Genomic DNA, 19,020 nt, shown 5'->3' on the forward strand with positions numbered 1-19,020 from the left:
TTAACATTGAGCCCCTTTAAATGTCCGTGTTCCAGTGTTTGTGTGGATGTTTGCCTTTATTTCTTTCATTTTTCTAGCTGGGAGTGGATTTACTGGGTCATCTGGTGGGTGGTTAACTTTTTTAAGAAACTACCGACTGTTTTCCAAAGTACACTTACCCTTTCCCATTCCTAGCGGCAGTGTGTACTCCACATCTCCATCGACATTCGACGTGGTCGATCTTTTTCATTTCAGCTGTTCTGTTAGGTGTGCAGGAGACTCTCACTATGGTTTGAATTCAAGTCTTTTTTAAACTTTCCAGTATGCAGTACTTCATCGTCGCTGTGATGGTTGTGGAGCCTCCCCAATCAAGCAGTGAAAGGTGAAGAGAAGAAATGTAGAGATTACTAGTGGTCTGAGAGTAATAACTATAGACTTTTCTTTTGTAGCCCCCTCTTTTATGTGCTAAGGGCTTTTTAATATGTTATGTCTACATCTAACATCAACCCTGCAGAATAGGATTTCCTCCATTTTACAGATGAAGAAGCCAAGGCTGAGAGAGGTGTCTCAGTTCGAGCAGAGCAGGTTTGGCCTCAGCCTCATCTGTTCAGAAGCTCACGTCCTCTGGCTCCCACACCGCATCCATTTTGTAGCTATTCTTTCTTTGTTTTTGTTTTTCGTTTTTTTTAAAATATTTTTTAAAGATTTTATTTATTTATTCATTAGAGACACAGAGACAGAGGCAGAGACACAGACAGAGAGAGAAGCAGGCTCCCTGCAGGGAGCCTAATGTGGGACTTGATCCCAGGACCCTGGGATCACGACCTGAGCCCAAGGCAGATGCTCAACCGCTGAGCCACCCAGGTGCCCCGCTATTCTTTCTTTGAAAAGAACCTCCCACTTTCCCACTATTGCCGTCTGCCCCAAACATGGAAAACAGAACGTAAGCCTTCAAAATAGTCCAAGCCTTCAAAATAGTCCAGGCAGACGGTAGGGAAATTATTTCTAATGTAAATTCACTGTGGAGTCACTGCTTATATAATCTGAGCCCAAAAGCCTGGGTGAATGAATAAGCATGTCCTGACTCATTCCCTGCAGCCCGACCTCTGGGCCAAGTTTGTTAACGTCACTTACATAACAAGAGTCGACTTCAGAGAAAACAGAATTATTATTATTATGCTGTGCCGTTCTTTGTTTGTAGAGCTATTTCTGTTTCAGATGCAACCTTTCAATTTAACTAACATTTATCTTGGACCCAGCGGTCATTAGCTGAGAGCCTGCTAAGTATTTTAATGAATTCTTAAATTTATCCCCCACCCCCCACACACACATACACCCCTATTACTAACAAGAAGAATATTTTTGAGGTGTTAAATGAATTGGTCAAAGCTGCACAGGTGATTCAGGGATGGCAACGAAGGGAAATGGCTCTCTTGGGCACCCAGGTTCTCCGTTGCCCTGTGTCCTGGGGGCCAGCCTTCTTGAGGTTCCTACAAGCTTCCTCCGGGAAGCTGGCGTGGAAGAAAAGAAGATGGAAACAGTTGAACAACAGATCAGCATTTGAAACCCGGTCTTGTGAAAGTAGTACTTGCTTGTGAAAGACAGCTGGGGGGACAGTGGTTAAAAGAGGATGATCCTGCCTGTCTTCTCACCCCTAACCCCAATCTGGTGCATGTTGTTTCAGTTGCTCTTACTCTCTCTTTCATAGAAAGTAATGCTCATTTCTCACATGGTTTGCAATCCCACCCGCCATCATCACATTGGATGCTTTGTTTTCCACTTAATGTTACACATGTTTATACATAATTTCATACTTTTTTATCATTTCTAATGGCCAGAGAGGAGGTATCTCTGTTTACTTAACCATTCCTGAATGGGAGGGCATTCACATCTTTCCCTGCGTGTCACTACTGCTGAAAATACTGCTGTGTGTATTTCAGAAAGCTTCTTGCAGATGGAGTCCCTTGAAGTCGAATCCCTGAGTCTAAAGATTTTTTTTTTTTTTGAGAGAGAGAGTGAGAGAGAGCATGAACAGGGGGAGGGAGAGGGAGAAGCAGACTCCCCACTGAGCAGGGATCCCGATGTGGGGCTCAGTCCCAGGACCCCAGGACCATGATCTGAGCTGAAGGCCGACGCTTCACCGACTGAGCCACCCAGGGGCCCCTAGATGTATCCTTCTTGAAGGGTTTTTTTGTTTGTTTGTTTGTTTGTTTGAGGTCCAGTTATTGAGGGATGATTTACCCAGAGTAAAATTCACCCTTTTAGGTGAAAGTCTTCCAGCCAGGGGATCCCTGGGTGGCTCAGCGGTTTAGCCCCTGCCTTCAGCCCAGGACGAGATGCTAGAATCCCGGGATCGAGTCCCACGTCGGGCTCCCTGCATGGAGCCTGCTTCTCCCTCTGCCTGTGTCTCTGTCTCTCTCTCTCACTCTGTGTCTCTCATGAATAAATAAATAAAATCTTTTTTTAAAAAAAAAAAAAAGAAAGAAAGTCTTCTAGCCAAGTCTATAGTGAAGAGAGAGATTATTTCCCTCACCCCAGAAAGTTTCCAAGCATCCCTTTGTTGCTGAGCTCTCCCTTTACCCTCTGCCTTTGGCAACTACCAATTTGTGTCTGTCTCTATATTTTTGTCCTTTCCCAAGTATCATATGAATGGAGTTAGACAGTAGGTTGCATTTGGAGTCAGGCTTTTCTCATTTATCATCATCACGCTTTGGCGATTCCTCCAAGTTGTGTGTATCAGTAGCCTTGTTCCTTTTTGCTCAGAATAGTACTCCCTTGTATAGATGTACTGCATTGTATCCCTCTGTTCACCACTTGATGTACATTTGTTTCTAGTTTTGGATGATTATGAATAGCTGCTATAAATATTAGCATAGGGGGGCACCTGGCTGGCTGTCAGTAGAGCATCCGATTTTGGGGTTGTGATTTCAAGCCCCGTGTTGGACGTAGAGATTTCTTAAAAATAAAATCTTAAAAAAAAATATATTTACATAGAAATTTTCATGTGAGCATAGGGTTTCGTTTCTCTTGGGTAAATACCAAAGAAGGGGATTGCTAGGTGGATGGAAAGTATATGTGCAACTTTATAAGAATCTGCCAAGCTGTTTCCGAATTTGCTGGAACATTTGTGTTCTCACCAGCAATTATGAGAGCTCTAGTCATACCACAGCCTTACCAGCACTTGGTATTACCAGAGTTGGTGTTTCTGCCATTAAAATGACTATCTAGCGGCTATCTTATTGTGGTTTTAAGTGCATTTCCTTAATGACTAACGATGTTGAGGCGCCTTCCATGCACTTATTTTCATCCCTGTCTCTTCTTTGGTGAAATGTCTGTTCAAGTCGCTATCTTTTTATTTTTATTTTTTAAATATATTTTATTTATTTATTCATGAGAGACACAGAGAGAGGCAGAAACACAGGCAGAGGGAGAAGCAGGCTCCATGCAGGGAGCCCGACGTGGGACTCGATCCCCAAACTGGGATCCTGCCCTGAGCCAAAGGCAGACGCTCAACCACTGAGCCACCCAGGCGTCCCAGTCGCTATCTTTTTAAATTCAGTTGTTTTCTTTCTTTTTTTTTTTTTAATTCAGTTGTTTTCTTACTGATCTTGGAGTTCTTTACATATTCTGGATACAAGTTCTTTATCAGATTTTTTATTTCTTTGCAAATGTTTTCTCCCAGTCCGTGCCTTGCCATTTCATTTTCTTAATGGTATCTTTCAAAGAGCAGATGTTTTTAATTTTGATGAAGTCCAATTTACCAAATTTTATCCTGCGAATCATCTGATCTAAAAAACCTTTAGACTCTTCAAAGGTCACAAAGGTTTTCTCCTATCCCTTCAGAAGCTTTAAAGTCTTAGGTCTAGTTAATTTTTGTATACAGTAATAGGTATGGGTTGAGCTTCATTTTGTTTCCCACATGGATGTCTAACTGTTTCAGTACCTTCTATTGAATTGATATGTATGTGGGTCTATTTATCTCTGTCTTGCTCAACTGTCTATATGTTTACTGGGTATCTTGATTACTGTGACTTGATAATAAGCCTTGACCTTAGATAATGAGTCCCTCAACTTTGTTGTTTTTAGATTATTTGGCTAGTCTCCATTGTTTGCCTTTCCATATGAATTTTATTTATTTTTTATTTTTTTATTATTTATTATTTATATTTTTTATTTTATTAAAAAATTTTTAAAAAAAGATTTTATTTATTTAATCATGAAAGACACCCAGAGAGAGAGAGAGAGAGAGAGAGAGAGAGGCACAGGCACAGGCAGAGGAAGAAGCAGGCTCCATGCAGGGAGCCCGACATGGGACTCAATCCCGGGTCTCCTGGATCAGGCCCTGGGCCGAAGGCGGCGCTAAACTGCCGAGCCACCTGGGCTGCCTTATTTTTTTTATTATTTTTAAAATATTTTATTTACTTATTCATGAGAGATACACAGAGAGAGAGAGAGAGAGGCAGAGACACAGGCAGAGGGAGAAGCAGGCTCCACGCAGGGAACCCGATGCAGAACTCGATCCCAGGTCTCCAGGATCACATCCTGGGCCAAAGGCAGCACTAAACCGTTGAGCCACCTGGGTGCCCTCCATATGAATTTTAGATTCAACTTACCATTTTCTCAAAAAGCCCTTCTGGGCTTTTGATTGGGATTGTGTCAAGTTTATCAATCAATCTAGGGAGAAATGACATCTCAGCAACATTGATAGTTCTGATCCATGGAAACTATTTCTGTCCATTTTTTTAGGTCTCTGATTTTTTTTTTTCTAAAGATTTTATTTATTTACTCATGAGAAACACAGAGAGAGAGGCAGAGACACAGGCAGAAGGAGAAGCAGGCTCCCTGCGGGGAGCCTGATGCAGGACTGTACCCCAGGATCCTGGGATCACAACCTGAGCCAAAGGCAGATGCTCAACCACTGAGCCACCCAGGCATCCCTCTAATTTTCTTTAAGGTTCTTAATACACATTGTCAAATTAAAGATTGTTCTACTTTCTTGTCAGGGTGTTTAGCACATTGTTGTGTCCTCATGGATAACAGATTCACATTTTTCCTGCAAAAAGCACTGTTGATTTTCATTCTCTCTCTCTCTCTCTTTTTTTTTAAGAGATGGGGGAGCAGAGGGAGAGAGAGAATCTCAAGCAGGCTCCATGCCCAGCACAGAGCCTGAGGTGGGGCTCCATCTCACGACCTTGAGGTCATGATCTAAGCCAAAATCAAGAGACATCTAACTGACCGAGCCACCCAGGCGACCCTACACTCTCTTGATTATGCTTTATCTCTAAGCATCCTGCCCTCCCTTCCACACTCCATGGCTTACAATGTACTGCTTTATTTATCTCACCGTTTTAAACTCTATCAAAATCTAACGATATGTGCAGAAAACTATGTAAGAGTGCATCTTGGCAAATTTTCACAAGGTGGAAATACCAGATCAATGAGCAGAACGTCAGCAGCCACCCAGAAGCCTCCTTGCGACCCTCTTCAGTTATTAAATCCCCTCCCAGTCCTGCCGCCAAAGGGAACCACTGTCTCGACTTCTAACACCACACGTTAGTTTTGTCATGGCTTAGATTTCATTGCTGTCAGAGACCTTCTAGGTTGATTGTTCTAGGTCCCCAAATTGTGCTTGGCCTCCTCTTTGTGCCTTTGCTTGTACCTACAACACCCACCCACCCCCTTCTGCTTTCTCTTTCATTTCTTCTTCCAGCTTTCCTCCCTGCTCAGCTTGTTTCCTGTGCCCTGGGAAGACTTTCCCTCCTCCTCCTCCTCTCCCGTTTCCATTGACGTTGTATGTATCTTCCGTAGCGCCCTCATGATGTGTTGGAATTGTGTTTCCATTTGCCCATAAGCTCTTTGGGATTTGGAACAAGTTCTTCTGTGGACCCTGTGCTTTCCATAGGCCCTGGCACACAGCCAGAGGTCAGCAGTTATATGTTGGATGAATGTTGAGAGTCAAGGAGACTCATCCTCCAAAGGTTAGGTTCCTCCTCACAGGAGGCATCCTGCCCTCAGCCCTCATCGGCTTAGCTTCAAACCCATTTTTTTCTTCCTCTCGTTAGTCTGACTTTTTTGTGATTTATTATTATTATTTTTTATTTCTATGCTGCTTTTGGAGCAAGGGAAAAAATAGTGTAGTTCTTTAAGGCTATTACACTCATCAGTATGGTGAGAGAAAACAGGGTGATGCCCTCCACCCCTCATCTGCCAGAAGAACAACAGCTCTTCACTTGTAAAGTCTGTGAATCCAGCCCTCAGCTTTCATGTCAGGTGCTCATGTGTAGATAACTCGCAGTATGTTTAATACTTCATGTGTTCACTCTGCTACCAAAATATTCAGGGATGTCCTTACACTTTTGGTAAGAAAGTGGCCACCAGGTGTGGAGGTTGGTCTCTGTGCACGTGGGCTTCTCCAGGGCAGGCTGTGTCTCTTCTGAGCTCTGTGGTATCCTCCCTGAGTGGTTTCTAGAGTGCTCCCCCGCTATGCATGTAGGGGAATGCCTCTGAATCAGACCATGACCCCGGGAGATGAGCCAGTGCCCTGTCCAATGTCCTGGGGCAGGCTTGGGCAGCCATCAGAAATGCTTGACACTCATCAAACTTCTCTCTCTCTCAGGAGAAGATCGGCTGGCGAAAGGATGCGCTGCACTTGCTGGTGTTCACTACGGATGATGTGCCCCACATTGCACTAGATGGAAAACTGGGGGGCCTGGTGCAGCCACATGATGGCCAGTGTCACCTGAACGAGGCCAACGAGTACACTGTGTCCAATCAGATGGTGAGGGCTGGGGACCCTTACCCTGCTCCCGTGATCCCACCCGTGGTCCAGGTGCTCACCTGGCCCTCTACTCATGGACTTTCCATTCTGTTCTGGGAATTTGATTTTTATTCCATCTTCTCCAGCCGGGCTTCTAAAACTCCTTATTAACTCAGAACATTTCTCACAGATTTTTGTAGCTGATTCATCTTTCTGCCATTGTTCACTTAAACGCAAGCGTTTAGTTAAGGAAGAGGTGACCTGGGCAGACAGGATAGATCTCAGAGGGTGGAAGAGATCTTACAGGAGGGCAGGGACTATGCACCTGCAGAGATCAAAACTGGGATAGAAGTTATATGGCAAAACAAGTGAAGACAAAGCCTTGTGTCTTCTAGAAATGGGCTCCCTGAGGCACTGAGCTCCATCAGTGTGAGGAGTGTGGCTGCAGGTGTCCTGTACAGAATGGGAGGCCCCAAGGACCTTCCACTGTCAATAGTCTAGGACCATGATCATGTCATTTAAAACAATCCGTGCAAAACTTCAAACAGGTATACTAGTAGGCCAGTGAAATGAACTGTGTACCTACCATCCAGATGCAACAGTGATCAAGATCTTATCACACTTACTATGCAATTAAAAAAAAAATCTATACTCCCTTTCCAAATCCACTCTGGTGTCTCACTAGAGAGAAATATTTTATCATTTTCTTTTTTAGGCAAGCCTATTTTCTCCAGTTCCTTCCTTCCTTCCTTCCTTCCTTCCTTCCTTCCTTCCTTCCTTCCTTCCTTCCTTCCTTCCATCATTCTTCCTTTCTTTTTTGATTAAGGAAAAAATTATTGTTTTAAGAGAGGGAACGAGAGAGAGCATGAGCAATGGGGAAGGGGAGATGGAGCAGCAGATCCCCACTGTTAGGGGGCCTGACATGGGGCTCAATCCCAGGACCCCGAGATCACGACCTGAGCCAAAGGCAGATGCTTAGCCACCTGAGCCACCCAGATGCCCCTGTCTCCAGTTTCAGACTTTTCATATTATCCAAAAATAATGGAGCCTGGAAAAAGGACTCATAACTATAAAACTTGATAGCTATAACGCTGATGAGAACCTCTGTACCCATCATTAGCCCTTAAAATCCTTAGACTTAGATTAGACTGCCTCTTGGCCTCCCCCTTCCCCTCCTCCAGGCCCTTCCCCCACCACAGCCCAACTTCTAGTCCAGAGGTCAGCAAGCTCTTCTGCCCATCCTGAGTCATGAGCAGGACCTGTGAGGGGCATCGGCAGGCCCAGTTGTTGGTCTTAGGGGAAGGAAAATAGGGCAGGGAGATAGGGAGGAGAGGTCTTAGGGAAGAGAGGAAAGATAACAGGTGCTGATGGTAGATAGTAGGATGTGGTGGCTGGATTCTGCGGAGCCTCTATTCTCTGCCCCATCCCTGCCAAAAAGATGGCAGCACAGACCAGGTATGGGAAGCTCCCACTCATCATGTCTCCATTCTGGCTTGGGGGGGTCGAGTGGGAGGGATGCATCCAGTTTGGGAGGTGCCAGAGGGTCCTTTCCTGGAGATCTCTGCGTATTTCCCCACTTTGAAGCTGCCAATGGGGCCTGGTTATTAAGGGTGGCCAGGGGAAAATGCTTTTCTTAGCAAGTGATGAGTTCCTGAGTACATGTTGGAGCTGGGGGCTGGTCTCCCGGCCTGTTAGAAATGTTACCGCCTTGACCTTTTTTTTTGCCTTCGTTCTAGGACTATCCGTCCCTTGCCTTGCTTGGAGAGAAATTGGCCGAGAACAACATCAACCTCATCTTTGCAGTGACAAAAAGCCATTATATGCTCTACAAGGTATGCCTGGAGGGAATGAGGGGGCTGGTGGCCTGATTCTGGGGTCCATGATGACCCCAGGGTGAACAGGAGATTAGAATGTGGGGCTGACGGAAGTGTGGGGAGGCGGGGTGAGGAGCGTTACCAGCTTTGCTCTTTGTGGGAGGAGACCCAGAGGAGGGGTGGAATGTGGCTCTGTCTTGACCTAGTGGAGAATAATAGCATTGAAGAAACTATTAGCATTCCCCCAGCAGCGCAGGCCTTTACAAGCAACATAAACATACGGTATCTAGTTTGCTCCTGAGCAAAGCTTTGGAAATAGTATGAGCTCCCATTTTGCAGGCGGTGAAATGGATATCCAAAGTGTACAGAAAGCCCAGGCATCGGTGCAGGCTACATCACTAACTCCATTATTTGGAGTTTTTATGCAAAACTTCATAGGGCAGACCAGGGGGTGAGTCTGAGACAGGAATTCCCAAAGACAGCAACAATGTCTTGAGTGAATAGAGCAGTCTGTGCACGAATCTGTTCCGTCTAAGAGACTTTTCCTGGGTCAGCGTCCGGAGCATCATTATAAGCTCCCCTCGTGAATGTGTTCTTTCTCACAACCATAGGCAGATCGCATTTTGAACTCGAAGTCTCCGAGTTGCTCAAGGAGTGTTTGTGTAAAACCCAGCTCCCCTCTGACTTCCTTTGCCCTAGGAGGTTATGAGAACTGAATCAGCAAGCCCCCCCCCAGCCCCACCCCGAGCCCTGCCGGCCCCTCGGACCGCCAGCCCCGGGCCCCTCTCCAGTCTGCTCTTAACCATCCACAGAAGAGCCTCTGTCTGTTTTCCTCATGCATCTGCCTGAGACCATCACTGATAAAATGCCATTGACATCTACTTGAGCTCTTTCTCCTCTTCCAGTCCGAATTGATTTTAAAAGATGAAAACGAGGGATAAGGATTGTTTTTCTCGTTTTGTGCAGCGGAAGCTAGCAGGACAAAACCTGTCCGTTTCCAAGTAACATCTCTAAAGAGTTCGCTTGCACAGACGCGACTGGGTGTGATTCCGGAGGCTTCAAGAGAGAAGCCATGCACTGTGGCCCAAGCCGTCCTTGATCAGAACCAAGGCCACCTTGTTCAGAGAGTAGGCCCGTGCAGTCTAAGGCCGGCCGAGAGCAGTGGGTGATTCTAGAGGTCTCTCTCACTTTACTAAGTCCCATACTCAGGCACTAGGACGAATGAAAGACGAAAGGCAATCCCTTCAAGGCTGCCTGCTGTGCCCCGGGGTTTCACCCAGACTTACCCAGCTGTCCCTGGGAGGCCACCATTCACATCTCAGTTCCTCATTCAGGGTAGAGATCATACTGAAGACCCTTGGAAGAATTTCCTCTTTTACTCTTGCTGAACAGAGTGAGGGCATCCCTGAGCTGAACCTGGGAGTACAGATCTCTGTAGACTTAAGGAAAGATGGCGAGAGTATTCAAGACCACGTTGCCCGTCGAGGATGGAGTTTCAGAGAGTTGTCTGTTACACGCGGGAGGGAAGGGGTCTTCCAGAAGGAGCAGGACATTCTAGTTCGGGAACAGAGCTCATGGGCCCTCCACACACAGGCTTTCAGAGGTTGAAATTCCACAGCCTGCTGCACAGCTCTGCTCCCCGGGGCTGCTTCTCGCAGCTCCTTGGGGCGTCTTCTCCAGTTCATGGTGTGAGAGTGGGGTGCCGAGGGGTCCTTACTGGTCTAGCTCAGGAGAGCAATGCTTACTCTTTGATGGTATAGAAGGGCAAAACTGGCTTATATTTCTTCTTTCTTGCCTTTTTTTTTTTTTCCCCTAAAGAATTTCACAGCCCTGATACCTGGGACAACAGTGGAGATTTTACACGGAGACTCCAAAAATATCATCCAACTGATTATCAATGCATACAATGTAAGTCATCAGTTTCTTTCCCATCGCCACCTCCACCCTACCCGCCCCACCAGGGCTCCACAAAGCTGATGTGCACACCGGTGGGCAGTGAATTATGCAAGATTTTATGTATTTATTTTAGAGAGAGTGTGTGAGAGCATGAGCAGGGAGAGAGGCAGAGGGAGAGGGAGAAGCAGACTCCCGGCTGAGCAGGGAGCCCGACATCAGGCTCCATCCAGGACCCCAGGATCATGACCTGAGCTGAAGGCAGATGCTTAACCAACTGAGCCACCCAGGCGCTCCTTTGCTGCCTGTCTCTTGAGTTTGGTGCCTTCCTCCTTCACTCAGGTTTAGAGTGGAGAAGACCATCCTACTTGATGCGTCCTCTCCCCTCACATCTGCCCTCTTGCCTCTCCTCAAAAGTTGAACCCAGGGGGATCCCTGGGTGGCACAGCGGTTTGGCGCCTGCCTTTGGCCTAGGGCGCGATCCTGGAGACCTGGGATCGAATCCCACGTCGGGCTCCCGGTGCATGGAGCCTGCTTCTCCCTCTGCCTGTGTCTCTGCCTCTCTCTCTCTCTCTCTCTCTCTCTGTGACTATCATAAAAAAAAAAAAAAAAAAAAAAAAAAAAGTTGAACCCAGTGATCAGCAAATGGCTCCGTCAGACTCGGGCCAGTGGCCCCTGCACACGTGTAGGTGCTGATTTCACTATGGCCTGGGCCCATCGGAGCACCATGCTTGGGTGGGCACCAATTCCCAATTCTCTGCACCCGCCCAGCTGCCGTGGCGATCCTGCCCGTGCACTGGCTGGCAGTGAGCAGCATGCACGCTGACCCTTGCCCCATGGGGGGGCAGGACACGCAACATTCCCCAGGCTCTTGGAGCTTTGCGGAGGAGAGCTGCAGACTAAAGCAGAATATAAGAATCTGAGAAGAAACAAAAGGTCTTTTGCCTACCCGCTTAGATCTGATTGTAATTAGGGCCTTCCAGGGGGTGGGGCCGGCAGGGCCTGGAGAGTTCTGTGCTCTGTAACTTGTCACATGGACTTGGCTCTCTCTGAGTCGTCAGTGTGGCAGTCGCAGCTGTCCCTTCTGCATGCCAAGCCCATTTCTGTGATCCCCAAACCTTTCTCCGACCTATCCTCCTTTCCATCAGTTCTACGTAGCCAAGGAGTACCTGGCTCATACCTCCTTTCCCCGGGAGAATGGCAAGCCCAGTCCCTTGTGCTGGCGTGTGTGGACCCTCAGCTGGCCCTTCCCTGCTTGGCCTCACTAGGGTTGTGGCTTCCAGCCTCTGCCCGCCCCTCATGGGGCCTGGTAATTCCCAGACTGGAGTTCAGAGTGCACCTTCCTGTTACAGCAAAGTTATGGATAAAGCACATACAGTTTAAGTAGTTCTCTTAGTCCTAGATTGTGTAAAATAGACAGTTGGGGGCTAACCTGGGAACCTTATTATCCACTGTGGAGTCACATGTGTGGGAGAAAACCATCTTGCTTCCCCAACCGTGACGGATAGACAAGTGACTATTCGGAGCTCCGCCTTTCCAGCGTTCACTTTGTCAACCTGCTGATGCAGCCAGTGTTTTGAGTTATAAGATGCTGCTCAGCGGGACCAGGAGCCAGAGGTAATGCCCCTGCCACTGGGGTGCCCCAGAGCCCTCCCTTGATCCAGGGAGCTTCAGTGTCCTAAGGGCGGTGAGCTGCATGGCAGTGAGGATTTGTGGATGGCTTTCTGACCCCTGCCCCCCCTTCTATTGTAGGTAAGGGTGCTCTTCCCCTCACAAATGCTCCAGTTCCTTCTCAGTCCTGGAACTTCCTGTTGAGAGAAACCAAAGACTTCCTTCCCCTCTTCCAGCCCATTCCCCAGATACTGACATCCTCTTTTCTGTTCTCGGATTTCTAAGTCTTCACCAGACCCAGTGGGCCCGGGTTTTTCGGGTTCACCTTATCTTTGGTGGTTTTCACATTTCCTCGGTGAGTGGACACACCACCTACCGAGAGAGTGTGTCTGAGAAGAGAGTGGGTGGGCGAGGGAAGGGGCCCAGGCCTGCCAAATGTCACCCCCTTTGTGAGGGCCACTCCTTAATGTGAAGCCCTTTGACCTCAAGCTCTGGACACTGGACTAGAGGAGTCAGAGTTAGAGCCAGACCCCCCGCCTGGTGCTGTTCTCCCCGTCTGTCGGGGGTGCAGGGGCTGAAAGGTCCCTGGGTAAGGAGGGGGTGGCTGCTGGACCCTTTCTCCCTGTGTTTGTGTGTGTGTGTGTGTGTGTGTGTGAGAGAGAGAGAGAGAGAGAGAGAGAGAGAGAGAGAGAGAAAGAGAGAGACCATAGCTTGCCTTCTGCCAGGCCAGGGCCTTTGAAGAAGAAATGGCTGAAGGGCAAGCCCATCTTGGGCTCTAGGGTGGGGTGAGGATTTCTCCTGGGTTTCTGGGGAGGAGCCCCCTCCCAGCATTTCCATCCTCAGTCAGCTCCTGAGTTCAGATCCCGTTGGGAACCTGGCTGGCCTACCTCAGGGGCTCCCCCAAGAGCACTTCCTGCTGAAGGTCTAGGCTCTCTGCTCCCCATGGCTTTAATCAAGGAGGACATAATGACTCTGAGATGCATGGAACTGGCTGGATGGGAAAAAGCACTCTGCTCCATTGGTGCTTCATGTGCCCAAGTGGTTCTACTCTTTGACATTTGTGTGGGACCACTAAACACGAGGGAGCACAAGGCATTATTGCTGGTTCCCTGTGTGGGAGCTCATGCATGCCTGGGGGTGTTCTTTCTCTGAAATATGTTACAGTGGCCCCGAGTAGGTTTATTACATATAAATTCTTTTGTTTTAAAGATTTTATTTATTTATTTGACAGATCAAGAGAGCAGAGCAGGGGGAGCTCAGGCAGAGGGAGAGGAAGAAGCAGGCTCCCCACTAAGCAAGAAGCCCGATGAGATGCAGGGCTTGATCCCAGGACCCTGAGATCATGACCAGAGCTGAAGACAGACACTTAACTGACTGAGCAACCCAGGAGCCTCCAAATTCATTTTCTTTTTTTTTCTTTTTCAAATTCATTTTCTTAATGAAAATTTAAGGACCTTTGTAACATGCCCTGTGTGGTTGGCAGAGATTGGGAGAGGAGTAGAGAGCCCTCTCTGCTACTGAGGAGTCAGGGTCTGGATGAGTAGAGAAAATGATCTTTTCCAGGCAGGAGCTACATTTAATCTGCAATGACTCCCCTGAGGAACTCTGGGAGTCCATGACTGTAGTTCAGATGGCTCCTATGAAAGAATGTATTAGGGGCGCCTGGGTGGCTTAGTTGGTTAAGCATCTGCCTTCAGCTCAGGTTGTGATCCCACAGTCCTGGGATCAAGCCCGCTTCTCCCTCTCCCTCTACCTATTGCTCTCCCTGCTTGTGCTCTTTCACTCTGTCAAAGAAATAAATAAAATTGAAGAAAGAAAGAGAGAGAGAGAGGAAGAAAGAAAAAGAAAAAGAAGTAAAGAAAAAGAAAAGAAAAAAGAAAGAACGAATGAATGAATGAACATGTTAGGAAATGAGACACACAACTTATGAATGAACATTGGAAACTCCAACTCTTAAGATGGCTGATTCTGGAATGCTATCCACAGGGACGATTCAAATTCAGTGGAAAAAATTTTAGAGCGGTGTTCTTGAGATCATGAACAAAATAAACTGCAGATTTAAAGTGTAAAAGTCATCAAGTTTTGACATATACACAGTTTTGAAACCGTTGCCACCATCAAGATACGGAACATGTGTATCAGCCCCAAGAGGTAGGATCGTTGATAATCCCTACTTCTGCCCCTCCCTTCAGTAGGGATTTTAAAGATACTAAATACACAAATATGAGCCAGCAAGGTGTTTGGAGGAAAGTCTAGTTGGTGGAAGCCGCATTGGTGCCTGTTGGCGCTCAACACTGACTAGTACCTGTTTCGCTGGCTGAGGTCATTTCTGACAGACCAGAGGCCAGGGCCGGGCCTCGAGGGTGTGCGTGCATGCGTGTGTATGTGTGTACGTTTAGCTCTGCTTTTCCTTTCTCCTGTTTCTCTCCCCGGCCTGTGTCGGAGCCAAGCTGGGACTGGCCTGTTTGCTTTCTTCTGTGTCACCTTACTGTCTCGGCGGCTTGTGGTGGGTTCCATGTGAGTCATGCAACAGATGACTAAGTCTGGGTGTTGACTTTCAGCTCTAGAGAGCTGGCCAACCATCTGTGGGGACATTCTGAAGAGATTTTGGTTGAAGCACATATAACAGATGAGATAGCGGTAGGGTTTAGCTAGGCTGAGGAGGGAGCAAGATGGGAAGGGTATGTTTAAGTCCATGTCTTGCAGACTCAAGTCTGTTGTTTGCAGCTTTGAGAGTGTGCAATCTTTAACTCTGGGCTTTGATTTATATATTTTTGCTTACTGTGCCAAATTCTTCATTGTGAGAGATTACCAAGTCCTCCCAAGGGCGTTTAGCAATGTGGAGCTTGGCTGTACTGTAGGTGCTAGGAGAGGTTCTCTCCCAGAGCCCAGAGGGAGGCTGTGGGTGCACACCACACAGAATACCAGCATTGTGTCACATTGAGAAAGGGCAATAAGGACTCAGAATCACGGAGGACTCTTTTCAGAGTGGGAAAGAACAGAAGGAGCTGGAAACTGCTAGACTTGCGTGTGGAGGGTAGTGTCAGAGGCTGTGGTAGATGTGTCCCCTAGCGGAGCACACGTTCCTCTTTTTGTTGTTGCCATAAAGTGTGCACCCACCCACTCCACAGCTGGTCTGACTTAAAGCAATTGCAGATGTGTCCTAGGATGAGGAGTAAGGACATCTCCTCAGGGGCACATCTGGTGGGAGCTAATCGAATTTCAGGAGTCATATATAAGTCTTCATGCATAAGAACTGCATTGCCTATGGCTCTGATCCTCTACTATATTTTATGCTCCATTCCATCCATTCATTCATTTGTTCAACAAATATATACTGATGGCCTAATGTATGGCAGACATCATCTACACCTTGGGCAAAAAACAGTGAACAGAACAGAGTCCTACCCTCTGGGAGCCCATAGTCTTTTACAGGAGATAGACCTTTATGACCAGAATACAACCTGACTGTACTTTCCAAGGCCAGAATACTTCAGGGAGAAGGCCTGGTTCTCTCCTACCTGCCTCCAGCAGCTGAATGACTCTGGACGAAGCCTCTTCTTTGGCCGTAGTTCCCACTTCCATAAACTGACAGGTCTGAACTGAATTATCACCATGATTCCTACCCCCTCCCTGCAAAACATCATAAGAATTTCTGATTCCTGTGGGGAACAGGAATAACACAAACTTCAGATCACAGCACAAGGCTTTGGGTCTTAATGGCCAGAATGGAGCATAGGTGGGATTTCCACCTATTGTAGTTACCAGTTCATTCAATAGGAGTTCCAGTCCCCAGTGCTCTTTCTCCTCCATTAATGCTTCCACGTGGCAGCTCTAAGCAGATCCTCATGGAGAGGGAGCACTAGTGTTCCCTCCCAGTGTCTTGTTGGCAAACCCTAGCACCCTTATGTTTTATGTGTCTGATACTAAGTTATATTTTACATAGCTCCAGTATACCTGACCTTTTTATGATCTATTGATTTGCCTCATTCTCATAGTTATTCACAATTAGAAAATACATATATTTTAAATTGACCTTGTCTTAGAGTATAAATCTGCAATAATCAAAATAGTATGGTACTGGCACAAAAACAAATACAGAGATCAGTGGACAGAAAAGAGACTCCAGAAATAAAGCTACAGTTGCATGGACAATCAATCTGTGACAAAGTAGACAAGAATATACAATGGAGAAAAAGTCTCTTCAACAAATGGTACCGGGAAAACTGGACTGCCACATGCAAAAGAATGAAATTGGAATGAAAGTTAGAGCACTTTCTAACATACACACAAAAATAAATAAACTCAAAATGGATTAAAGATCTAAACGTGAGACCTGAAACCACACAAATCTTTTTTTTTTTTTTAATTTATTTATGATAGTCACACACACACAGAGAGAGAGAGAGAGAGAGGCAGAGACACAGGCAGAGGGAGAAGCAGGCTCCATACACCGGGAGCCCGATGTGGGACTCGATCCCAGGTCTCCAGGATCGCACCCTGAGCCAAAGGCAGGCAATAAACCGCTGCGCCACCCAGGGTTCCCGAAACCACACAAATCTTAGAAGAGAGCATAGACAGTAATTTCTCTGACATTAGTCTTAGCAACATTCTTCTAGATGAGTCCCCTAAAGAAGGGGGGGGGGAGCAAAAATAAACTATCGTGATGCATCAGATTAAAAAGGTTCTGCACAGTGAAGGGAACCATCAACAAAAAGACAACCTCTAATAGAATAGGAGAAGATATCTGCAAATGACATATCCAAACACAGGGTTAATACTCAAAATATATAAAGAATTTTATATAGCTCAAAGTGCCTGGCTGGCTCAATCAGTAGAGCATTTGACTCTTGATCTCTGGGTCATGAGTTTGAGCCCCACGTTGGGTGTAGAGATTACTTAAAAATAAAATCCTAAAAAAAAAGGATTTATACAACTCATTACCAAAAAAGAATCTGATTTTAAAAATGGGTAGAGGACCCAAATAGACATTTTTTGGAAGAAGACGTACAGGTGGCCAACAGACACATGAAAAGATGCCTGACATCACTAATCATCAGGGAAATGCAAATCAAAGCCACAATGAGGTATCACTTTACACCTGTCAGAATGGCTAAAATGAAAATGATAAGAAATAGCAGGTGTTGGTGAGGATGTGGAGAAAAACGAACGCTCGTGCACTGTTGGTGGGAATGCAAGCTGGGGTGGCTACTGTGGAACACAGTATGGAGTTTCCTCAAAAAATTAAAAGTAGTATTGCCGTATGATCCAGTAATTCCATTACTGAATATTTACCCAAAGAAAATGAAAACGCTAATTTGAAAAGATATGCTCCTGTGCTTATTGCAGAATTATTTACAAAAGCTAAGATATGGAAACAACCAAAGTGTCTCTCAGTGGATCAAGTAGTGGTGTATATACACAATGGAATATTACGCGGCCATAAAAGAGATATTGTGCCATTTGTTATAACATGGATGCACCTAGAGGATATTGTGCTAAGTGAGATAAGTTGGACTGAGAAAGACAAATACCAAATGGTTCTACTCATAAGTGGAATCTTAAAAAACAAAAAAGGAAAGAAAGAAACAAACAAAAAGCAGAATCAGACCTATAGATAAAGAGAACAAACTGATGGTTGCCCGAGGGGAGTGGAGGTGGCAAATTGGGCAAAATGGGTGAAGGAGAGAGAAAGCTTCTAGTTACGGAATGAATAAGTCACTAGAATAAAAAGCACAGTATGAGGAATAAAAAAAGTTTTTTGACCTGTATTTTGAAAATCATTTTAAATTTCTTCCACCAGGTCTGAGCCCCTTAGCATAGTTGCCATTAAAACATCACCCATTCATTCACCAAAAGCTTGTGTTCAAGCCTAGGGAGAAATATGATATGGCTTTTGGGACTCACAGCTCAGTGGGGAAAGCAGCTTTGTCCAGAACTAACTGTGTTCAGCAGGAGCACGCGTGTATGTGGAGAGGCGCTCGCGCAACTCCCTGCCAGTTGAGGCTGGCACAAGAAGAAGTGGCTTTAAGAGAGAGAGAGTATTTTTAGAGTTGTAGAAGCACTTGGACAATTTGTTGAAAAGGGGAAGACTATTTTTTGCAGAGAGTTTTTTCAACAAGCTATTTGTTGAGAAAACTACAGGTCGAACTTATTTGAGTTTAGCACTACAGGCTCAGCAAAAAAAGAAAAAAAAGAACCCCATGAGAGGGAGAGGCCGTTATTCCAGCCATCTGTTCAATTTGTCCCCTGAACTGCACCTGATAAAGGAGGGTTGGGGCCTCGAGGCTCATCAGTCGACCTTGGGGTCCGTGTGTCTCTCAGAGTGTGTGTATCCTGCCGTATTGAATTTACTTCATGTATAAACATTTATTTTTTGTAAGACGTGCCCCTAGACACATGCCAGTTCATTGGGCCTTAGCCTCCCACGTGTGTCCTCCTGAGGGATTTTCAGTGGCCAGTTTTTAGACTTTACAGGCGTCCAGAAAATTGCACAAACTTTTCACAAACTAAATACTTCTGAGTATCCAGCATCCAGGTCAAAACTTGATTATTACTAACACCCAGAACCACCTCTTGTGCGCTCTTCCATTGCTTATCCCTGCAACGATAACCATTAATTTTGCCTCCTTTTAAATTTCATATAAGTAGAATCATACAGTACATATGCTCTTTGTGTCTGGCTTCTTTCAGGCCGTGTTATAAGATTCATCTATGTCGTGGAATGTAGTTGTATTTCATTAATTGTTACTGGATGGTATTGTGCAAACACACCATGATTGTTTTGTTAAAAGTCTGTTCTACTGTTGACAAGCATTTGGGTGGTTCTGGTCTCTGGCTCTTGCAGGCAGTGTTGCTATAAACCTTCACGTAGGTGTCTCTGGTCAGTACACATCTCTGTTGGGTACAATCCTGCAGTGAATTGCTAGGTCCAATGTTGGTCCAAGCATCGTAGATGTTGCCCTA

At 46.1% G+C, this 19,020-nt stretch overlaps 1 protein-coding gene across 1 annotated transcript in view; it reads left to right on the forward strand.

Annotated features, from left to right (window-relative positions):
* The window catches only part of ITGB5 (integrin subunit beta 5), a 115,525-nt gene that overhangs the window by 55,212 nt on the left and 41,293 nt on the right, over positions 1 to 19,020 (forward strand). Inside the window, exons 6-8 of the mRNA XM_072812085.1 lie at positions 6,596 to 6,757; positions 8,473 to 8,568; positions 10,369 to 10,458. Of these exons, the coding sequence (XP_072668186.1) occupies positions 6,596 to 6,757; positions 8,473 to 8,568; positions 10,369 to 10,458 (348 nt within the window). The remainder of the gene's footprint in view (positions 1 to 6,595; positions 6,758 to 8,472; positions 8,569 to 10,368; positions 10,459 to 19,020) is intronic.

This window comes from Canis lupus, chromosome 35, assembly GCF_048164855.1.
Source record: "Canis lupus baileyi chromosome 35, mCanLup2.hap1, whole genome shotgun sequence".
NCBI lineage: Eukaryota > Metazoa > Chordata > Mammalia > Carnivora > Canidae > Canis > Canis lupus.